The sequence below is a fragment of the Bidens hawaiensis genome, unplaced genomic scaffold (assembly GCF_021521415.1).
Source record: "Bidens hawaiensis isolate Kalapana, Puna unplaced genomic scaffold, B.hawaiensis_p1.1 tig00000296_1, whole genome shotgun sequence".
Lineage (NCBI taxonomy): Eukaryota > Viridiplantae > Streptophyta > Magnoliopsida > Asterales > Asteraceae > Bidens > Bidens hawaiensis.
In genome coordinates, this window is record NW_027491024.1 from 1,747,260 (window position 1) to 1,767,250 (window position 19,991).

The window sequence follows — 19,991 nt, forward strand, 5'->3', positions numbered from 1 at the left end:
TTCATTATTCCTCCAAATTATATCATATCTATCATGAATATATGCTAGAAGATTAGTAGTGGGAATGGAAACAGAATCAAAAAACGAAAACAAAAAAACAAAATCGGCAACGAAATGGATAGATAGTGTATCAAGCAAGCTAAAATGGCTTCAGTTAAAACAAGTAATTTTTTTTTGGTACGGGTTAGTATGTTGACCTACAGCACATTATCGTCCAATATTTACTCTAGTACAGATAAAAAAAATATTGTGCAAAGTGAAGAAAAAAAGGATATGGTGACATGTTGATAAATATGATTATGATACTCTTTAGCAAATAAAGTATTACTCTGCAAAGTTTTGTTGTGTCGCAATATTATACTCTACAAAGAAGTGAACTAGGGTAATAATTATTATGTTACTTCAATTATCTTGTAGATAGTATTACACTACTTCAATTCTTATGTATAGTAACAATAATAATTCTAGTATAATTACGCTATAGGGTAATTGTTTACTGATAAGTGTAATAATATATTTACGAAAATGCCATCAGCTCCTTTTTTTTCACTGTGTACATTCGCGTGTTAAAACCTGTCTCTACTTGATCATAAGTCATAACACATATTTTTATAACATTGATAATCTACTTTTCTTTTAAAAAAAACAAAAGAAAAATAGAACATATACATGAAATATATGTTTTGGACAAACTTTAACCCCATCCTTGTTTTCATCAAAAAGAATTATGATGCTCTGTTTGATACGTTGGAGACAGTACACATGATAACAAATACATAGTTGCAAAACAGCTGTTTTGTAAAGTTGTTGAAGAAGGCTTAAGTGTCAAATGGCTTCATATACACATTAACATAACATAAATTATTCACAACAAATTTGATGCCATCAACAAACAAAGCAAAACAATTTTCTCATAAAAGAATAATTTCTCCTCTGTCATCAAACGTTTAAACATTTTCGTCCTGTGGAGCCGCAGTTGGAGTCACAGTGGGTGCTGGTGCGGGTGATTGGGCCGCTGCTGGCCCTAAAGAAGCCACCGTCAAGTGTAGCCCTCTCCTTTGTCCCGCTTGCAATACAAACGCTATTTGTGCGGCTGCCAATGCTTCCGCCTCCTGCACACAACATTTTACCAAAATCAGTTTTACATGCATGCACACACACAACTATATAATGTTAGGATCAAATACAAGCAGCTCTTAACGTGAGATTCGTACAAATAACTAGACTAATTATGCTTGAACTAGAGTAAAAATCATCACGCTATAGTTTTGTAGTATAAATTATTATTAGGTTACTTCATTTTGTTGTGGTGTAAAAGTTATTATACAAATATAGTCACGTAATTAATAATTACTCTAGTTAAGAAAACTGCAGCACGGTAATCATTACTCTATTTTTAGCATAATCACTCGAGTTACTTGTACGCTTCACACGTTAACAGCTGTTTGTATTTTATTTTAACACTATCAATATAATATATGAATAAGTGTATATACACACACATATACCATACATGAGTGAACATAAGCAAACCTGTCTCTGTCTTCGACGCTGCAAAATGCTGATGGCCCAAACCATGATGTAACAAGGCAGAAGAAACCCGGCAATCCGAAGCAAGAAAAGCTGTCAAAATAAGATAAAGTTAATTATATATATAGATATAAATATAAAACTCATGGAATTGTTAATATTTCCATAATCTTCAAGTCCCGCTTACAGTTAAGAATGTAGATGCATCATCATCTCCATCTCCTCCATCAGAATCGGGTACAGTTGACGCATGTCGTAACAACAAAAGAGCCATCAGCTGCCACAATATTATAAATACTAGAACCAGTTCTTAAACAAGAGATTAATTAAAGTTGTATGTATGGAATATGTGATTTTGTGGGCTTACAATTAAAACAGCTGAACGGCAGAATGCAGCTCCGCTGGCGTTTGTGGCATTATAATCGTCATACTCGGCTTCCAGATATTGACGGTCAGCTTCTGAGATCTGCCATCCTCCCCTGCATATATCCAACCAATGTAAATTATTATTACTAAAATAATATTATTTCATTACCAATTAAATCTTTAAATAAAATTAATTTAAGAGGTTGCATATAGGACTGGCAAACGGGTCGGGCAGGTTCGGGTCACAAGTCAAAATAGCCACTGCCAAAAAGAGTTAATTTGGTTCGGGTCGAAAAGGGTCGGGTCAGAACGGGTATCAGGTCGGAATGGGTTTCGGGTCAAAACAGGTTGGTTTAAAATTTTATTTTTTATTTTTTAATTTACTGAACATTTCAGCTTCGCTTCTGGTTTTCAGCACCGATTATACGCGTTCAGACAACAGTTACGCGCAGCGTAGGTTACGCCTTTTTAAATGCCGATTACGAGCATTCCAGTACTGGTCCGCGCGTGGAGACGGTAACACGTATTGAGTGTTTATTATGAAACAAAATTTGATCTTTGGTTATGCATACCCAATGTCTATGGTGGTTTCTTCCAAGCACGGTAACGGAGGTGGAGGAGCAACATAGCCCGGTTGGTAAGGCTGCACAAATCAAGAAAACATAAATTTAAGCGTTTATTATTAATTAAAAAAGACGATTTCGTATATTTTATAACGATAACATACCTGATGACAAATCTCACAAGTAATGTCACCCTTTTCATTGCACCAGTGTTGAACACACTTTCTGTGAGCGTACTGCGTAAACAACAAACTTATTAACCATCAAAAAGAAGAAACAAATGTTATTCAATCATGGAATGCAAATAATAATACCTTAAGACTGCCATTGCAAGCGCAGGGTGTCTCTAAGGCATCAATGGAATCTTCCTCCTGGCAAATCCGACACTCAGCCATTGATAATAAGGGCGCTTCCTCATCAGCAAATGAATCCTTGTTTTCATCCACTACAACAGCTATTGCATCAGAAGATGAGGGGCTCGCCATCTCCTCGCTCCTTTTAATGGGTCGATTCACATCCAGAACCAAGTGATCACCCATCTATTTACAAGGGAAGCCTGTATTTACAAACAAAAAAATGTTACAAAAATTATCTTCAATGAATCGTCGGATTGACAGTTGACACAACATGAAGCTTAGCCAACAGTCCCAACATAAAAAAAAGTGTAACAAACTAACAAACACATAACTAAGTTTAATATAAACATAAACAATTAAAAACATATAATATGAATTTATAAAAAAATAACAAAAATGTAATAAAATCGTATGGTCCAGTCCGGTTTTAAATGGTTGCTCTTCGTGGAAGAAAAAACCAACCACGAAACCAAACCGAACTGTGAACACCCCTAACCTTGATAAAAGAAAACAATTGAGCAAACCCAAAATTAACATATGTCAATACCAATACCAGTTTTTCTTCATCACAAAAGCTCAAAACGAATGACATGCCAATTTTGAACATAATCAAAGAAGAAACCCCAATTATGGTCAGGTCAACATCGAAATCGAAAGACCCATTACCCATATATCTCCAAAGCAGATAAGAACAAAGACCAAGACGTCAAATTTAACCATAATTAATTTATTTAACAAGAAATCAATAAAGATCAAGATTGAATAATAGTGACCTGAAAATGGAGGAAAAAATGCGCGAGGGTTGAAAATAGGAAGCGCGTGATCTTTCTTGGTAATTGGCTTTCTCTCTCTCTCTCCAAAACGGATGTTACTATATTTGGTGGATAATCGATGGAATGGAAATTATTATATTAGCTGGAACTCTCCTTCCCTTGGGACCTACCTATATTTTCCAAACAAAATTATACTTTGTTATAATTATGTTCGATCAGGTGACTTTGTAATTCATATATCTCACAATTGTAATCATTCTAGACAATGAGAATTACACAGACACCAACTTTCATGGTACCAAAGCTTCGGTTCTAAGTATCAACGTCTTTTTGATAAATCACGAAATTAGAAGCAATAATCCATTTACACGTGCTATTAATCTTTCTTTTTAGTTTAGAGCGAAGTTTGAGGAAAGAAGATCAACTTAGGTCTTCAAAATTGATGGGCCAATTCGATCGGTGGCATAAAACAGTCACGGTTAAGGAAAGTATACCCGGTAATAGGAAAGATAATTGAAGGCGGAGATGTGGAGAATAGTGGGCAAGCTTCCTTTTCTGCATCTCGGACTACCAATCGGGGCTAATATGAGTTTAGTTAATAGTTGGAAGTCAATTTTGGATAAGTTTGACTCAAAGTTATCGAAATGGAAAGCAAAAGTGTTGTCGTTTGGGGGCCGTTTAACCCGTACCATATCGGTGTTGGGTATTTCGGGGATATACTACTTCTCTTTATTCAAGGCGCCGGTTAACGTATTAAAAAAACTTGAAAGTAAAAGAAAATTCCTTTGGGGTGGGGTTGATACGAAGGAGAAAATTAGTTGGGTGGCATGGCACAAGATACTTCTTGATAAAAAAATATGATGGTCTTGGGGTAGGTAGTTTAAAGGCGGCTAATACGGCTTTCCTTGCTAAATGGTGGACTCGGTATAAAAACGACCTAAATTCTTTGTGGGTGAAGGTTATATCTTCAGTCCATCAAGGACCGAACACGTGGGATTCGATTCTAGTAAAAAAAATCTTTGGGTGGTACATGGAATCAAATTGCTAGGTTGGTGATTGAAGGCCCGACTAGTAATGTTTGTAATCAAGATAAGGTAAATGTCCAGTTTGGCAAGGGGGATAAAACTCTCTTTAGGCTTGATGTTTGGGCTGGAAATCTGCCTCTGAAAGCCCGTTTTCCTCTTATTTTTTCTTTGGAGACAAAAAAGGACGTTTTGGTTATAGAATGTTTTGAGTCGATGAACGGGGTTAGGAATTGGATTTGAAGGTGGCGTAGGAATCCTAACACTGTCCAGCAAAGGTTGGAATAGGAAGAATGTGCATTACTAATTTCAAATGTGGGGTCGTTGGACATTCCAGACGTTTGGAATTGGAAGGGTGTTGATGGATCGACTGTTGCTTTCTTGACGAAGACACTCATGTGGGAGATTGACAACGTGGATCAGCAGCCTGTTGATGATGATACATGGCATAAATGGGTTCCCGTAAAGGTAAATTGCTTTATATGGCGTTTAGTCCTAGATCGGATCGCTTCCAAAGAAGCGTTATCGGTTAGAGGGGTTAATGTTGGAGAGCTCGGGTGTGTTTTATGTGGTTTACAGCCAGAATCCTCAATTCATCTTATGGTTAATTGTAGAATGTCTAGATGGGTATGGTCCATCATACTCAATTGGATAAAGGTTCCTTATCTTGGTGATTTTGGCTCAGTGAAAGAACTTTTAGAATATCCAGATAAACATAAAAGAATTATGGGTATATGTTAGGCTGTGAAAGCTATTGTTGTTGCGACGTGTTGGTTGATTTTGGATATCTCGAAATGACATGATTTTTAACCAAAAAGCGTTCAGTGATAAATGATATTAAAGTGACTTCTTTTCTTTGGGTCAAGCATAGAGGCAAAAGTCCTTCACTGGATAGGGAAAAGTGGTGCAAATTTAGTTTTATTAACTTTCCCTTATAATGTTTTGGCGTAACTTTGTAGGTTTGGTGGTTAGTTGTTTTTATTTTTTGTTTCCGTTTATTTGAACGTTTGTATTTGTGTAGGGCTCTCGTCTTTTTGTGAGATGCCTTTTTCTTCCGTTTTTTTTTTAATATATGGCCTTTCAAAAAAAACACAAGAATGATATTCATGAGAAATTAAAGGCGGAGGGCCGAGATAAAGGATGGGTTGGGGCCGGTGGTGGGCCTCTTTGTGATAAATTTGGTGAGCTTTTCAACATGGCCGAACAAAAAAAAAACTATTGTAGACTTGTAGTTGATTCTTAAGGATGGTGAAGTAGATTTTAATGAAAGGAACTAAGGAATGATTTAAAAGATGTTGCGGGTTCTTTGTGGATATTTCTTGGAACAATCATGTTCCATTAAAACTAAATTAATTACGAGGTGTACAAATATTGATCACATACCTACAAAAGAACATTTGGTGTAACTTGGGGGAGATATTTTATGTTCTAAATTTTGAGTTCGTGCAAGAATCAGTGGATCATTTATTTATACCGGGTACATGCCCTGCTTGCAGTGCGCGTATATACGTGTGAACCCTTGGGAGCAAAAGTGAAATTGTACTAATTTTGATGTTATTTTACTAATCTCGTGAAAATAACGTTAAAAGTGGCGGAATGCTAATCAAGCATCATGTGGTGGCGTTGATAGCCGAAAGACAATGGTACATACACCAATCAGCTGATGTCCCGATGATTGAATGCTATGTGCCTTATGTCCAATGTTTGATGCAAAACTACTATCGATTCGGGGGTCTCACCGGAAGCAGCATCTCTATCCTTATGGGGTAGAGGTAAGACCGTCTATATCTTATCCTTCTCAGACCCTACCATAACTTTGTTATTAGTAGAATATACCGAGTACGATGATGATGCTTGATGTGTATGGTGGCAAAGTCAATATGGTGACATGCTAGCTTTTGGCTTAATATTTAAATCCCCGTGAAATGTTAAGGTTTTGGGAAACATAAGGTAGGGGTGTTTTTTGGGTTTCGGGTTTTTCGGGTCGGGTTCTTCGGATTTCAAAGTTTTAAATCTTGACCCAAAACCCAACCCAAATCTCTTAGGGGTTTTTTGGGTTCGGGTAATTCGGACTTGGGTTTTTTCGAGTTGGGTTAATCGGGTTTCGAGTATTCTATAAATAAAAACACAAAACCTAATTTTTAAAAAAAAAAACTACAATGTTAAAATCAAAACAGCATATTCTTCTTTGCTTATAACACAAATAATCAAAGAATAAACTAACATAACTTTATAAAACAATTCAAAAGAAGAGTAAAATTAACTCGAACAATAACTGTATTCAATCGGGCGTGATTTGGTTGTTCGATTACGGTTGCTATTAGTAATAAATGAAAAACATAAATTAATAATAAACAATCGATCCATAATAGTTAGAATGACAATTACAGTCGATTAGAGTCAGATTCTGATAACTTTTGTGGCTAAGACTTAGCTTATTATACATAAAATATATTTAATTTCAAAACTAAAAGTTTATTCGGGTTGACCCAAATCTTATAAATCAAACCCGAGAACCAACCCGAATTACTTCGGTTCGGGTTCGGGTTAGTCTTTTCTCGGCTTCGGGTTCTTCGAGTTGGGTTAATTCGGGTTCGGGTACAGGTTTTTTCTGATTGAGTTTCGGGGTTCGGGTAAAAGGGACAGCCTTAACACAGGGTATTGCATCAAAGAAGAAGAAGGCGATTCAAGCGATGTTCTTGGTGACTGTGTGGACTATATATATGGAGGTGGTTATAATACGGTATGGTAATAAATAATTAATAAATAAGTTTTCATGATGGATCAATTCGACATTCAAAACTCGTGGTTCCTAACTTCCTATACTCAATTTTTCTTTCCGGTATGATATGAGTTTTATATACCAACAATTAATTAATGTAATTCCTTTTTCATATGATATAACTAATTATCACATTACATTAATTAAGCCTGAAAAAAAAAATATGCATAACTAAATATATGATTTAATTGATATATAATTACTTTAAAACAAATCATTTAATTGTCAATTTGTTTGAAACTTCGATGGCAAATCAGGACCGATAGTTTACATGCATCCAGAAGGCCGGGGTGCGTTTTATTCAAATCAAGAAAAGTAAAAATAACATAAAAGTAGAAAACTTTGAGTATGAAAAAACATTATATAAACCCAAGAAATAAGATATCAAGAGAAGCAAGCTTTGATCAAATATTCCCTCAATATGGAGAAGAAACAGATAGCCATTGTGGGAGCAGGAAACAGTGGCCTTCTTGCATGTAAATACTGTCTCTCTAAAGGCTTCAACCCCATTGTCTTCGACTTCGAATCCGACATCGGTGGAGTATGGGCTAAAACCATCAAAACCACTAGGCTACAGATACCTAAAGCCATGTATCAGTTTTCTGATTTCCCTTGGCCGGCTTCTGTTACCGACGACTTCCCCACCCAACAAGAGATGATAGATTACATCCGATCCTTTGCCACCCATTTCAATCTCATGCCTCACATCAAGTTCCATTCCTGAGTCAAGGGGATCGACTATGATGGACCATCATCGGATGTGTGGTCGCTTTGGAACGGGACCGGAGAAGTATTTCCACCGGAAGGCAAGTGGAAAGTTACAGTTGAAAACACTCAAACTGCGACCACCCAGGTATGTGTGCGTGCATGCATGCATGGTTAATTGAATGTCCCAAGTGTGGGACAGTTATATATTTCACAAATAATCTTAAATATCGATAAAATCAATACAAATTTGTGTATTTAAATATTTCAGAAAACAGATATTACATGTTATCAGAGAAAAAATTAGGTCCAAACAAAATAAAAGTGAACTAAAAAATAAAAAAAGGGTTGGAGACGTCACCCTTTCCATTTGTAAATCTTTTTAAAATTGTGCCTCATGCAATATTGCAATCACTTTTTCAAAATTACGTATCTTAAAAAAACCAATAAATAAGTCTTAAATGCGTCGTCTAAATAATAATATTTATCAAATCGTTGATCTATGTAACAACTAGGTTTACACTGTGGATTTTGTGATTCTCTGTGTGGGAAGATTCAAAGATGTTCCAAACATACCTCAATTCCCAGCCGGAAAAGGACCAGAAGTTTTTCGAGGACAAGCAATACACTCCATGGAATATGCTGCCATGGATCACGACAAAGCTGAAGAGTTTGTGAAAGGAAAGAAGGTGGTTGTTGTGGGGTTTGGGAAAACAGGTTTAGACATTGCAAGAGAATGCTCAACAATCAATGGTTAGTTAAGGCTTGGTTATGGGGTTTTCTAGGGACACCCACACTTTTTCTAAAAAAATCCTATATGGGGGCATATACCGCCGGGGGGGGGGGGAGGGGGGTTCAAGACTTCTAGGTGTCCTTAGTAGGACCCGTGGCTATCGCCACATTCTAATGTTGCAGTTCCTAGCCATCTTTAACTTTCCAGTGCATGTTGTTTTGTAGGGCCAGAATATCCATGTACAATATTGTACAAGCGCGATCATTGGAAGCTATCAGAATGGTTTCCATTTGGAATCCCGTTGGTGAATATGATGTTCAGTCGAACTACAGTGCTTTCCGTTCATAAGCCAGGCGAAAGCTTTCTGCTTAGTCTTCTAGCAACATTACTCTCACCAGTAGTAAGTTATTGAATATGCAAGTAGTGTTCATATGATTATAAGAAATTGCTGATCAGCTAACATTTAGATGATCTAAATTGTCGATGTATACAAGTAATTAGGGGACATATTACGTATAATTTTTTCACTTGTCATAATCAGATCTATTCTTAGCCTTTTCAATTATTTTTGGTATCTCAATTATTAATATAACACCATGGCGAGCAAATACAACACAATGTTAAATAATATAACACAATATTAAAGAAAAAAAACACAATATCAAGGGTAAAACACACAATCAATGACAAAATAAACTAAAAATGAAATGATAAATAAAAACACACAATAATACTTTTTTTTCTCAATTGTATCTTTTTTTTAACAAAGGGGTGTTTGTCCTATCTTTTAATTTTTGGCTTATGCTTATATCCTTACACAAATGAGCTTTTTCAAATAAGCTAAAAAACAATCTTCAAACAAGTTTTTTCAAATTAGCCTATATAAGCTAATAAACTTAAACTTAAAAAGCTAAACCAAACACTAAATTAAGCTTATTTTGTAAAAAAAAAATAAAAAAGCTATAAGCTTTGTTAAAAAAGCAAGGTAAACACCCCCCCCCCCCAAGTGTTTTAGCTTTTTTTGTTTTTAAGTTATGAATATACATTTTTTTAAAAATTTTTTGTATTTTTTAAGCCGCAAATTATTGTTATCCTTATCATTTTGTCCATTTTTATAGAATAACGTACTTGACCCTTTATAAAATATATACGAATAAAGCATATCAAATTAATACAGTGATAATGTTAGTTTTTAAATTGTTATTAATACAGTGAATAATGTTAGTTTTTAAATTGTTTCTTTACTTACGACAATTAAACAAAAAAAATGATAAAAAAAATCAAAGGTCATTTGTATATAAAGAAATTTTATTTAGATATTCATGAACTTTTTCTTTTCATGGTATTTTGTATATAAAGAAATTTTATTTAGATATTCATGAACTTTTTCTTTTCATGGTATTATTTATGCACCAAGTGTATAACGCATTTACCTAAAGACAATGAAATATTGTATACAAATAAGTATTATATATAATTTGTGAACTACATTTTTTTTGTCATACATGAAATTCTAACATAGTAAAATATATAAAATTAATAGCGTCGGTTAATATGGACACTTGTCGAAAGCCATGCCAAAATGACTCTTCCACTCTCCAAGTACGACATGGTGCAACAACATAGTCTCTTGAACGACTTCTCCTCAGGATTGGTTTTGTATATGCCAGATCCTGACCACTTCTTTGATGCGATTGATAAAGGAAGCATCAAGTTGAAGAAATCTCAAAGTTTTGAGTTTTATGAGAAAGGGATTTTAATCGGTGATGACAAAACAAATATAGAAGCGGACGTAATTATTTTTGCTACGGGATTCAATGGTGTAGACAAACTTGCATGTATGTTTGAATCACAAACATTTCACCACTACATTACTGACCCTCCACGAGTCCCTCTTTACAGGTTTGTAGCATGTGCTTTCACTTTAAATATCAATAAAAATATAAAGATAATCTTTAACTAAATTACATGTTATTATCGATAGGGAATCCATTCATCCCCGGATACCGCAACTAGCTGTGGTCGGATTTTCTGATGGTCTTTCAAGCCTTTACACCTCTGAAATGAGGTGTCGTTGGGTGGCGGCGCTTCTTGAAGGTGCAGTTAAGTTACCAAGTATTAAAGAGATGCAGAAAGACATCTTCCGCTGGGATAAATATATGAAGCAGTCATCTGGGGAATTCCATTCTCGATCCTTCTTTGGTGGCATAGAAATTTGGTATAATGATCTACTATGCAAAGACATGGGTATGAACCCAATGAGAAAAAAAGGGTTGCTCGCTAATCTATTTGAAGCTTATGCTCCCATGGACTACGCCGAAATATGATTGAAGAGTCGAACCATATGGGATAACTTGTTGTCGTGCGATTGAGATGTTTTGTTAATGTAATAAGGTAATGATCAGATTATTACCATCTAATATTGTAATAAAATTCTACATTGTGTTAAATTTAAAATTTCTAAATTTTGCAAAGAGGAATGGTTTACCTCCATAATATCTTCTTCAGACCCTACCAATAACTGTTTGGGTACATTTGTTTTAACTAAGAGATCAAATTTATTTTACCTGTAACAACATAAGAGTTTTAGCTCAAGCTTCTCTATCCACTTGCATAACTTCTACACAAGAGTTTTAGCTCAAGCTTCCTATCTCTCTCTCTCTCTCCAAAACGGATGTTACTATATTTGGTGGATAATCGATGGAATGGAAGGGGACTACCTACATTTTCCAAACAAATTACTCGTTTTCTTCACCATGACTCAGCCAATTCATTCATCTAGAATAATATATCACCGTATACAACAAATATTTGACTTTTTATGACCCCAACCCGTTAAAAGTTAAAACGAAACCCGTGTAGACCTGAACCGATGATAATTATCAGACACCAAACTAAAATTGAACATTTTTTGAACCGGCCTGCTCCTACCCTGCCTTCGCTAGTTTCTCCATCTACCTTTTCATGGAGAAACGGTTACTTATGCTCACACAGAGTTTGATACGTAGAAGGACCCCTTATGCGATAAGACTAATCGTGTCTTTGTCTTAGTAGGTTAGGTATTACTTGAGTTGGTTCCTAACCATGCGTATGGGGTCTCTATTTTGCTTTGGACCAACAATCTCTAAGGAGACTAACTTATACAAGTTGAATAAACATTATGTAACTTGTATATTTACTCACACTTTGTTATAATTGATAATATAGTTAGTTATGTTCGACTATATATCTCACAATTGTAATCATTCTGAACGATGAGAATTACACAATCCTTTCATGGTACTAAAGCTTTGGTTCAAAGTATCAATAAATTTTATGAAGCAACAATCCATTAACGTCCTATTAATCTTTCTTTTTAGTTTAGACCGAAGTTTGAGGTAAGAAGATTAACTTAGGTCTTCAAATTTGATGGGCCAATTCGGTGGCATAAAAGCATACCCGGTAATTGGAAAGATATTGGAGATGTGGAAAATAGTGGAATACAAGAATGATATTCATGAGAGAGAAATTAAAGTCCCAGATAAAGGCTGGTTTTGGACCGATAATTGGGCCGGTTGTGGGCTTCTTTGTGATAAATTTGGTGAGCTTTTCAAGTACATAGCCGAACAAAAAAAAAGAAAGAAAAACTATTGTAGACTTGTAGTTGACTCTTGGTGAAGTAGATTTTAATAAAAGGAAGTGAGGAATGATTTAGAAGATGTTGCGGGTTCTTTGTGGATATTTCTTGGAACAATCGTGTTCCATTAAAACTAAATTATTTTACGAGGTGTACAAATATTATTGATCGCATACCCACAAAAGACTATTTGGCGTACCATGGTGTAACTTGGGTGGATATTTTATGTGCTAATTGTGGGTTTGTGCAAGAATATCAGTGGATCATTTACTTATATCGTGTTTGGTGGCAAAGTCAATATGGTGACAGGTTAGCTTTTGGCTTAATATTCAAATCCCGTGAATGTGTACTCGGTCAGTGAAATGTTAAGATTTTCAGAAACACAAGGTATTGCATCAAAGAAGAAGAAGAAGAAGGTGATTTAAGCGGTGCTCTTGGTGACTTTGTGGAATATAAGGTGTAGGAATGATGGGGTTTTTAATACCACACATTATTCCAAAACTAAGTATAATATGGTGGAAAACATAAAGGAGGACTCCGCATTTTGGATGAAAAATAGATCGAAATCGTGATTCTCGTGGTTTGTGTGTTTTATATAAAATCGCCTTTAAAAAAAACAACATAAAAGAAAATACGGTATGGTGATATAATTCATAAATAAGTTTTTATGACGGATCAATTCGACATTCAAAACTCGTGGTTCCTATACTTAATTTTTCTTTCCGGTATGATATGATTTTTATATACCAACAATTAATGCATTCCTTTTTCATATGATATAAGTTAGGGGAAAGTGAATGCGGTGCTATGAGTCGTGTAACCTTACACGAAAAACCAATCAAAACTACGAAATTTTGATAAAAATAACCTAAAAACTAAATAGGATTAAAACACCCACAAGTCACTACAACAAAAAGGGCTTTTTAGGACCTTTTATATGGGACGCTTGTAAAATATGGTCATAAAATCTATTTAATAGGACAAATGAACATTTGGGGTCCTTTTACAATATACGTTACAGAACCGGTGTCCTAAGAAGTTATTTAATAGGATGGATGATTCTTGGGGGACGTATATCATATAACTTAATAAGACACTTAAAATGTAAATCCTAATAAAATAATTTATAAGACATGTAGTTGTTGGTGTCCCATTATGTGGTAATGTAATAGGACACTTTATCACTGGAGGTCTTATTATAACATAAATTAATAGGACACTTTGTAGTTAAGTCATAAATGTTTGGTGTTATAGGACCCTTTCTAGTCGAAGTCATATAAGAACATAACTTAATAGGACATTTTACACTATGGTCATATAACCATAACCTTTATAAGATGCATAACAATTGTGGTGTTATTATAATACACCGTAATAGGACATTTGATATTTTAGTCATAAAACATCTGGTTTATAGAACGCTTATTCGCTAGAGTTTTATTATAACATAACTTAACAAAAGACTTGACACTTGAGTCTTATAACTTTAACATTTATAGAACGCTTAATCATTGTGGTGTTATTATAATACACCGAAATAGGACGCTTGATACTGTAGTCATAAAACATATGTTTTATAGGACGCTTATTCGCTAGAGTTTTATTATAACATAACTTAATATGACACTTGACATTTGGGTCTTATAATTTTAACCTTTACATGATGTCTAACCATTTTGATGTTATTGTATAATACATCATAATAAGAAACTTGATATATGAGTTATAAAATGAGTTATAAGAAGCGAGTCACCTTTCACCTTATAAGCGGTCACCAACCAAAACCACTTCTAATCAAATAATATATATTCATCGACATGTTAAAGCTGTTTAGTTAGAGAACCGCTTCTAAACCACCATATCAAAGTCAAACACCTAGATATTGATGACCATAGGAGTGTTACTCAAATCAAAGACCACATATCCACAACCATTTCTCAACTTAAATCGACTATCCAAATTTTTATATACACACAAAAATTCATATCTAAATTTTTAGAAACTTTTATTTTGGAAACAAATTCTAAATTATTCAAAATAGGAGACAATCCCAAAATAACCCTTTTTTTTATTAAGTTTTCATAAAAGTCTCGCCAAAACTCGTTGGCGGAGACACGTTTTTTCGTCGATAAGTTTTGTTTCAGCCAATCAAAATTTGTCACATGTTTCAAATCCGTCGGCTCTGACGACGGGTTTTGTGAAAGTTGGTAAAAAACGGTGGGTTTCAAAAAGTCGAATTTATAAAACAACGGATTTCATAGAAGTCGTATGAGTCGACGGTTTTCGTTCAAAATGCGTCTGAGCCGATGGATTTACAGAGATTTTAATAAAATCTTGGAAAAAAAACCAGCTGTTTTGGAATGTTTTCTCCCCTCTTAAGTTATTTTGGAAATTTTCCCTTTTATATTAGCTCACTCGTTTCTTCGAATTTCTTCAAAGCTGCCTAACACATATAGGGAGGTATTAAATTAAGGGTGCTGCTAAATGTTCCCCTCTTCCATTCATTTTTAATAAACATACACCCTTGCAAGTTTTACATTAATACGATTTAGACATTTTTGTTGTTTCTTTTGTCATTTTGTTATCTGTTATTATCAATATTTATTTTTATTATAATTCTTTTTTAATGTAAATTGGTATCCTAACCAATCGTCATATTACAAGATGGTATTCGATAAGCCTTGTTCATGTATGTTCCTTAATGAAATATCGTGTTCACGAATACTTGCCGAACGAGATTTTATGTTCGTGTTCGTTCATTAAGAAAATGAATGTGTTCATGAACACAAATAAAAATCGGTAGAGGCTAGATATTGAGACCGGTATGTTCATCACTGTGAATAATGAAAGACTGTAAGCGAATCGAACAAACACGAATAAGGGCATGCTCGTGTTCGTGTTCGTTCATTTAACTTTACTTGGACACGAACACTTAATCGAACAAATATTTGTGTTCATGTTCGTTTTTTTTAAAATGAACATTTGTGTTTGTTTATATTTGTTTGTTTAAAATCTAAACGAACATAACTGAATAAAGATAAACGAACATATATGAACAAGTGTAAATAAACACAAACAAACATAAATGAAAACACTTAAATAAACACAAATTAACAATTATGAAAACCTTTAAGTAGATTACTCATCTAGATATTATTAATTATTTTCTATTAATACATAAACGAATATAAATAAGTAGACATACACGAACATAAATAAACGAACGTTTATGAACACATGTTCGTTCGCTTAATTAAACGAGCACATATTTTTTGTTCTTGTTCGTTCGTTAATTAAATAAACAAACTTTCCGCCTAATGTTAACACGAACAATTTACCGAACGTTCGATTCCTTTACGGTCCCGTCCCCTGCACATAGCCCCTTGTATAACTTCATTATCTAATTTCATATCCCGTCGATGTCTTCTAAGTTCTAACCTACCATTCCTTTTTCCCAAATCTTTCAAACTTCAAGACATAAGCCCCAAATCTATCAAACGTCCGCCATTGTCTTCTCAATTCTCCTAATCCGCCATCGCTTCTTCTTCGCAAACTGAATCCGTGAACCACATAGCCAACCCTAAACGAACCATGCCATCAATATCATCTTCACCGGCCAAACGACGAACCCTAAAAGAGGTACTCTGCCATCAATACGAAGCTTTTTGTCTGAATTTCACGAAAAGGTAACTATTGGAGCTTTTTATATGGTAGAATAACTATTTGGAGCATGTCGGTTCTTTAGTTATTTGATACATGTGGATGCCTACTAGGTGTTGTGTGAATATGTCATTTGTTTTTTTCTTGTTGATCAATTGCTGGAGCTTTGTAGTATGTGTTAGATGGAGTGACACTTAGTTGTGTACAAAAAACGTCAATTTGTTTACTTGTCCGTTATTTAATTGGTATAATTGAGAAGTTAGGTGCCACAATGTTGTTTTTTTTAGGATATCTTTGTTACTACCATAATACACAGTTTCGAGTTGTAAAATAATTTTGGTCCTGGCTGGTGGTTGTTAGGTGTTGTTACGATAACGTTCAGATTCAGAGCTTGTGTTCAAGTCTGTGTCCATGCAAGGTTTTATTACTATTACTAGTTGTCCAGTTAGGTTATTTAAGAACATGAATCGCTTTTAGGTTTCTGACATGTGTATTAGCCATACGTCGTTTTCCACTAACTGGTTAACTTTTAATCGACTGAAGTAGTGGTTAGAAACACATGAAATCGGAATTGAACGAGCTCGGTCTTCCTTTTTTGCAATTGCGTTGATTCTTCGTAATCTATTGTGGTGCAGTTGGAATTGTTGATGTCTTTTGCTGCTGTAGTCTTAGGTCCAATTAAAGATTTAAGAGATTTCATCGGCTGCTTAATATTTGTGTGATTGCATATTTTTTAGGTTTTCGATGTGTGCTTTGTGTTTTAGGGGTGATATTTTTTGTTTTTTATGATTCTTGCATTATCGACATTAGGTCACAGTTTCAAGTTTTGACTTATTTGTTTCAAAGTTGCTGCATCTCTAGGCTTGTGTATTGTTGACTGATAGACTGCCAATTATAAGAAGTTTGTTGTTATATATCTAGCTGTACATTTTAGCTATTATTATTGTCATGAGTTAGATTATTGTTAGAACTAGAAGGCTGATTTAATTTAGATGGTGTACAATGTGACGCTTTTCTTTTCTTTGGTTTTTTAGTTTGCAGGCTTTGCGGATTTCTTTCAGCGTCTTTAATTGCCGGAATATAAGGTATGCTTTTTTTAAACTAGTTGTTTATAAAATAAGTCAATTTGTATACTTATATATTTTGATGAAGACTCTTTAATTGAATTTTATAAACATGTGAATGATAGACAGCTTGAATGATAAACATGGTATTCTTTAAAAGGAGCTAAGGAAAATGGTTGAGGTATACTTTCTATTTTTCTTAGTTCTTTACACTTTAGTTTTCGTTAAAATGGTTGAGGGTTTGTTTGGGTTGGATTTGGTTTTAGAGGCAAAGGGAAAATAAAGGTCAAATTTTTGTTTTGGGTTTTTGTTTACTGGTTCGTTTCAGATCGGGTTGTTTTTTGTTGATGTTTGCCGTGTTCTTAAATATAAGATTACGGTTTTGGTCGGATTATTCTAACGTACATTAATGGACACTAACGGACACAAACGGACACAAATAAAAAAAACTATACATTAATTCGAGAATGGTTGTAATCTAACTTGACAAATTTAAACTTTCCGGCATAAGCGAATTCAAATCAGCGAATATAAACGAACATAGCTGAATGATTATTCACCGACATAAATGAAGGATCGGGACATGCGTTCAAGTTTATTTATTTAACTAAATGAGCAAAAACTTTATTCTATGCTCGTTCATATATTAAATATTTTCAAATTTTTTTTTATCAAAGGTGGCTACTTTGACCCATTTTGTTAATTCTTTGATTCATGTCATGTTTAGTTTGTAATGGGTCATGTTTACTTTGACCCATTAGTTTGTAATTATTAAACACATGTATTTAGATGGTTCATCTGATCAGGAGCTGATTATACGAGTATATTATTTAAAATTAAATTAAAAAAATAACAGTAGCTGACTTTAAGAGACTTGAGATGATGATGATATAGAATGTTTAATAATTACGCGCAGGTACAATTGATTTAAATTATTATGATATTTTTATTTCAAAATAAGATGCTATTTTTTTTCGTTACAGTGAATAGGTGGAGTTGCAATTGTTGGCCTTCTTAGAGCTGTGAGAGCACAGTGAGAGCCATTGATTGACTTTCAGAAACAAAAAGATTGTTGTTGCTACCGACGCCAGAAGGTTATATATTCTTTATTTAAAGTTATATATTAGTAGTCGATAAATAACAATGAAATAATAAATGTGTGTCTTAGAAATAATATATATAATATGCTTTTTATGCAGTTTAGAGGGTTGAACTCTATGTTAGCTGGGCATTTTCCATCTATTTCAATCATATAATTAAATATCAACAATATGAACTCGAAACGCATAACCCGTAACCTGTAGCACGGGCTCGTAACCCATTCTTTCTCGTTGAACATAACCCGTAACACAATTTGTCCCTTAAATCATAACCCTATATTCATCGTTACCTTAATTTGGTAATCGTTTTGATAAACAATAGGCACGTCACTATGTTTTGCACAAAGTACATGGTCAAAAAGTGGATTAGTATGTAATTTGGATACTTTGTTAGACTTAGGATACGTAGAAGTTGCGAAATAGAGGTAAATCTTTAGCTTGTAGACTCATCCAAAAATTGATTGTAAGTTGGTGATTAAATAACGGTTACATTGGGCTACACTAGAAAACAACAATGTCTATTGATGTTTTTTTTTTCAGATTATTTTTTCTATAAAATGTTAGCCTGCTAGTGAAAAACCTTCTTTTTTGTAAATGTTTTTTGCACTACAATGACTCGAGTTTAATATATAACTGTTTTTTGAAAACTAAAATCTAGGTCGGAGATGAAGTTTTCTACAAAAACATTCTAAATCCTACTGAGCATGTAGCAAGAGGATGGGTGAAGAGCCTGGACCCAAATGAGCTCGTTGGTGGTACAGAGATTGGATCAAAATGGTGTGAGGTAAATGTTCAAGTACCAATAAAAACAGATGAAAGGTTGGTGAGACCATATGGGTTATTTTCAACAATTCAAGATTGTATTAGTGCATCAATCGCATGGCCTTGTCCATTCGTATCGGTATGTATTTGTTAAACTTGTAATACGAATAATTTTAATAACATGGAACTTAATGCTTATACATGGATGGCTTATTTATAGTTAGTCCGTGATGATTGAGGACGCAATATGACTCGGGATTTTATGGTGATTGTTTCTTTTATTGCTTTTATTTTTTTTTGTTGAATGTTACAAGAGCTTATGTTGGATAATGTTTTAACTTATTTATGTTTAGTGTTTTCGTTATGAACAAGCTTATTTAATATAATGAAGTTTTATTTCTTTCAACATTTAGATGTCCATAAACGTATCGTAAAATTGTGTGTGTGGACGTTTAAAAGAGGGTTGCATAATATGATTTGTTAGGACTTCGAATTTTGTCCTATTAAACGTTAGAACATTGTAAAAGTGTCATAATATGTTTTTTTAGAACGGTGTTAAAGTTGTTCATAGACATATTATGCGACCATAAAATTTAGTTTCATAATCTTGTTTGCGATATTAGGACCCTTTTCTTGGTACTATAATGTTCCATCATAAGTGTCCTATAAATTAATTTTTAAGGACACTTGTATGTGTGTCAAAAGTTTACAATTAGGTAAGCACATGTCAAAACATTGTTAAAGTGTCATAATATGTTTTTATTTGGACGCCTTTTGTGTTGTTAATGAATATATTATGCGATCATAAAATTAGTTTCATAATCTTATTTGGGATATAAGGACTTTTTTCTTGGTACTAAAGTAGGGATGAGCAAAATCAGGATCGGTATCGATTGGTACCGGTACCGTACCGGTACCGATACCGAAATCGGTACCGATTTGGTACCGTCGGTACCGAA

General features: G+C 34.1%; 1 protein-coding gene and 1 pseudogene across 2 annotated transcripts; one reads left to right on the forward strand and one right to left on the reverse strand.

Moving 5' to 3' along the window:
• Nucleotides 1–780: 780 nt before the first annotated feature.
• On the reverse strand, nucleotides 781–3,747 carry LOC143620481 (uncharacterized). The gene is made up of 8 exons (XM_077092176.1): nucleotides 3,589–3,747; nucleotides 2,774–3,015; nucleotides 2,624–2,695; nucleotides 2,469–2,539; nucleotides 1,898–2,009; nucleotides 1,718–1,807; nucleotides 1,534–1,623; nucleotides 781–1,112 (listed from the first exon to the last, which is right to left on the reverse strand). Exons 2-8 carry the CDS (start codon nucleotides 2,996–2,998, stop codon nucleotides 948–950), a joined length of 825 nt encoding a protein of 274 aa, XP_076948291.1. The 5' UTR covers nucleotides 2,999–3,015; nucleotides 3,589–3,747; the 3' UTR covers nucleotides 781–947.
• Nucleotides 3,748–7,813: 4,066 nt separating this feature from the next.
• LOC143619523 (putative flavin-containing monooxygenase 1) lies at nucleotides 7,814–11,159 on the forward strand (annotated as a pseudogene). Its single transcript, XR_013151198.1, has 5 exons — nucleotides 7,814–8,245; nucleotides 8,613–8,850; nucleotides 9,055–9,230; nucleotides 10,374–10,732; nucleotides 10,815–11,159. The product of XR_013151198.1 is annotated as a putative flavin-containing monooxygenase 1 (transcript).
• The last annotated feature ends 8,832 nt before the right edge of the window (nucleotides 11,160–19,991 follow it).

Coding starts and splice junctions, on each gene's coding strand:
- LOC143620481 (XM_077092176.1), bottom strand. CDS start 2,998: ATGGGTGATCACTTGGTTCTGGATGTGAATCGACCCATTAAAAGGAGC. Junction 1,808..1,897: donor GCCGTTCAGCTGTTTTAATT/GTAAGCCCACAA, acceptor ATATTGTGGCAG/CTGATGGCTCTTTTGTTGTT. Junction 1,624..1,717: donor ATGCATCTACATTCTTAACT/GTAAGCGGGACT, acceptor TTATTTTGACAG/CTTTTCTTGCTTCGGATTGC.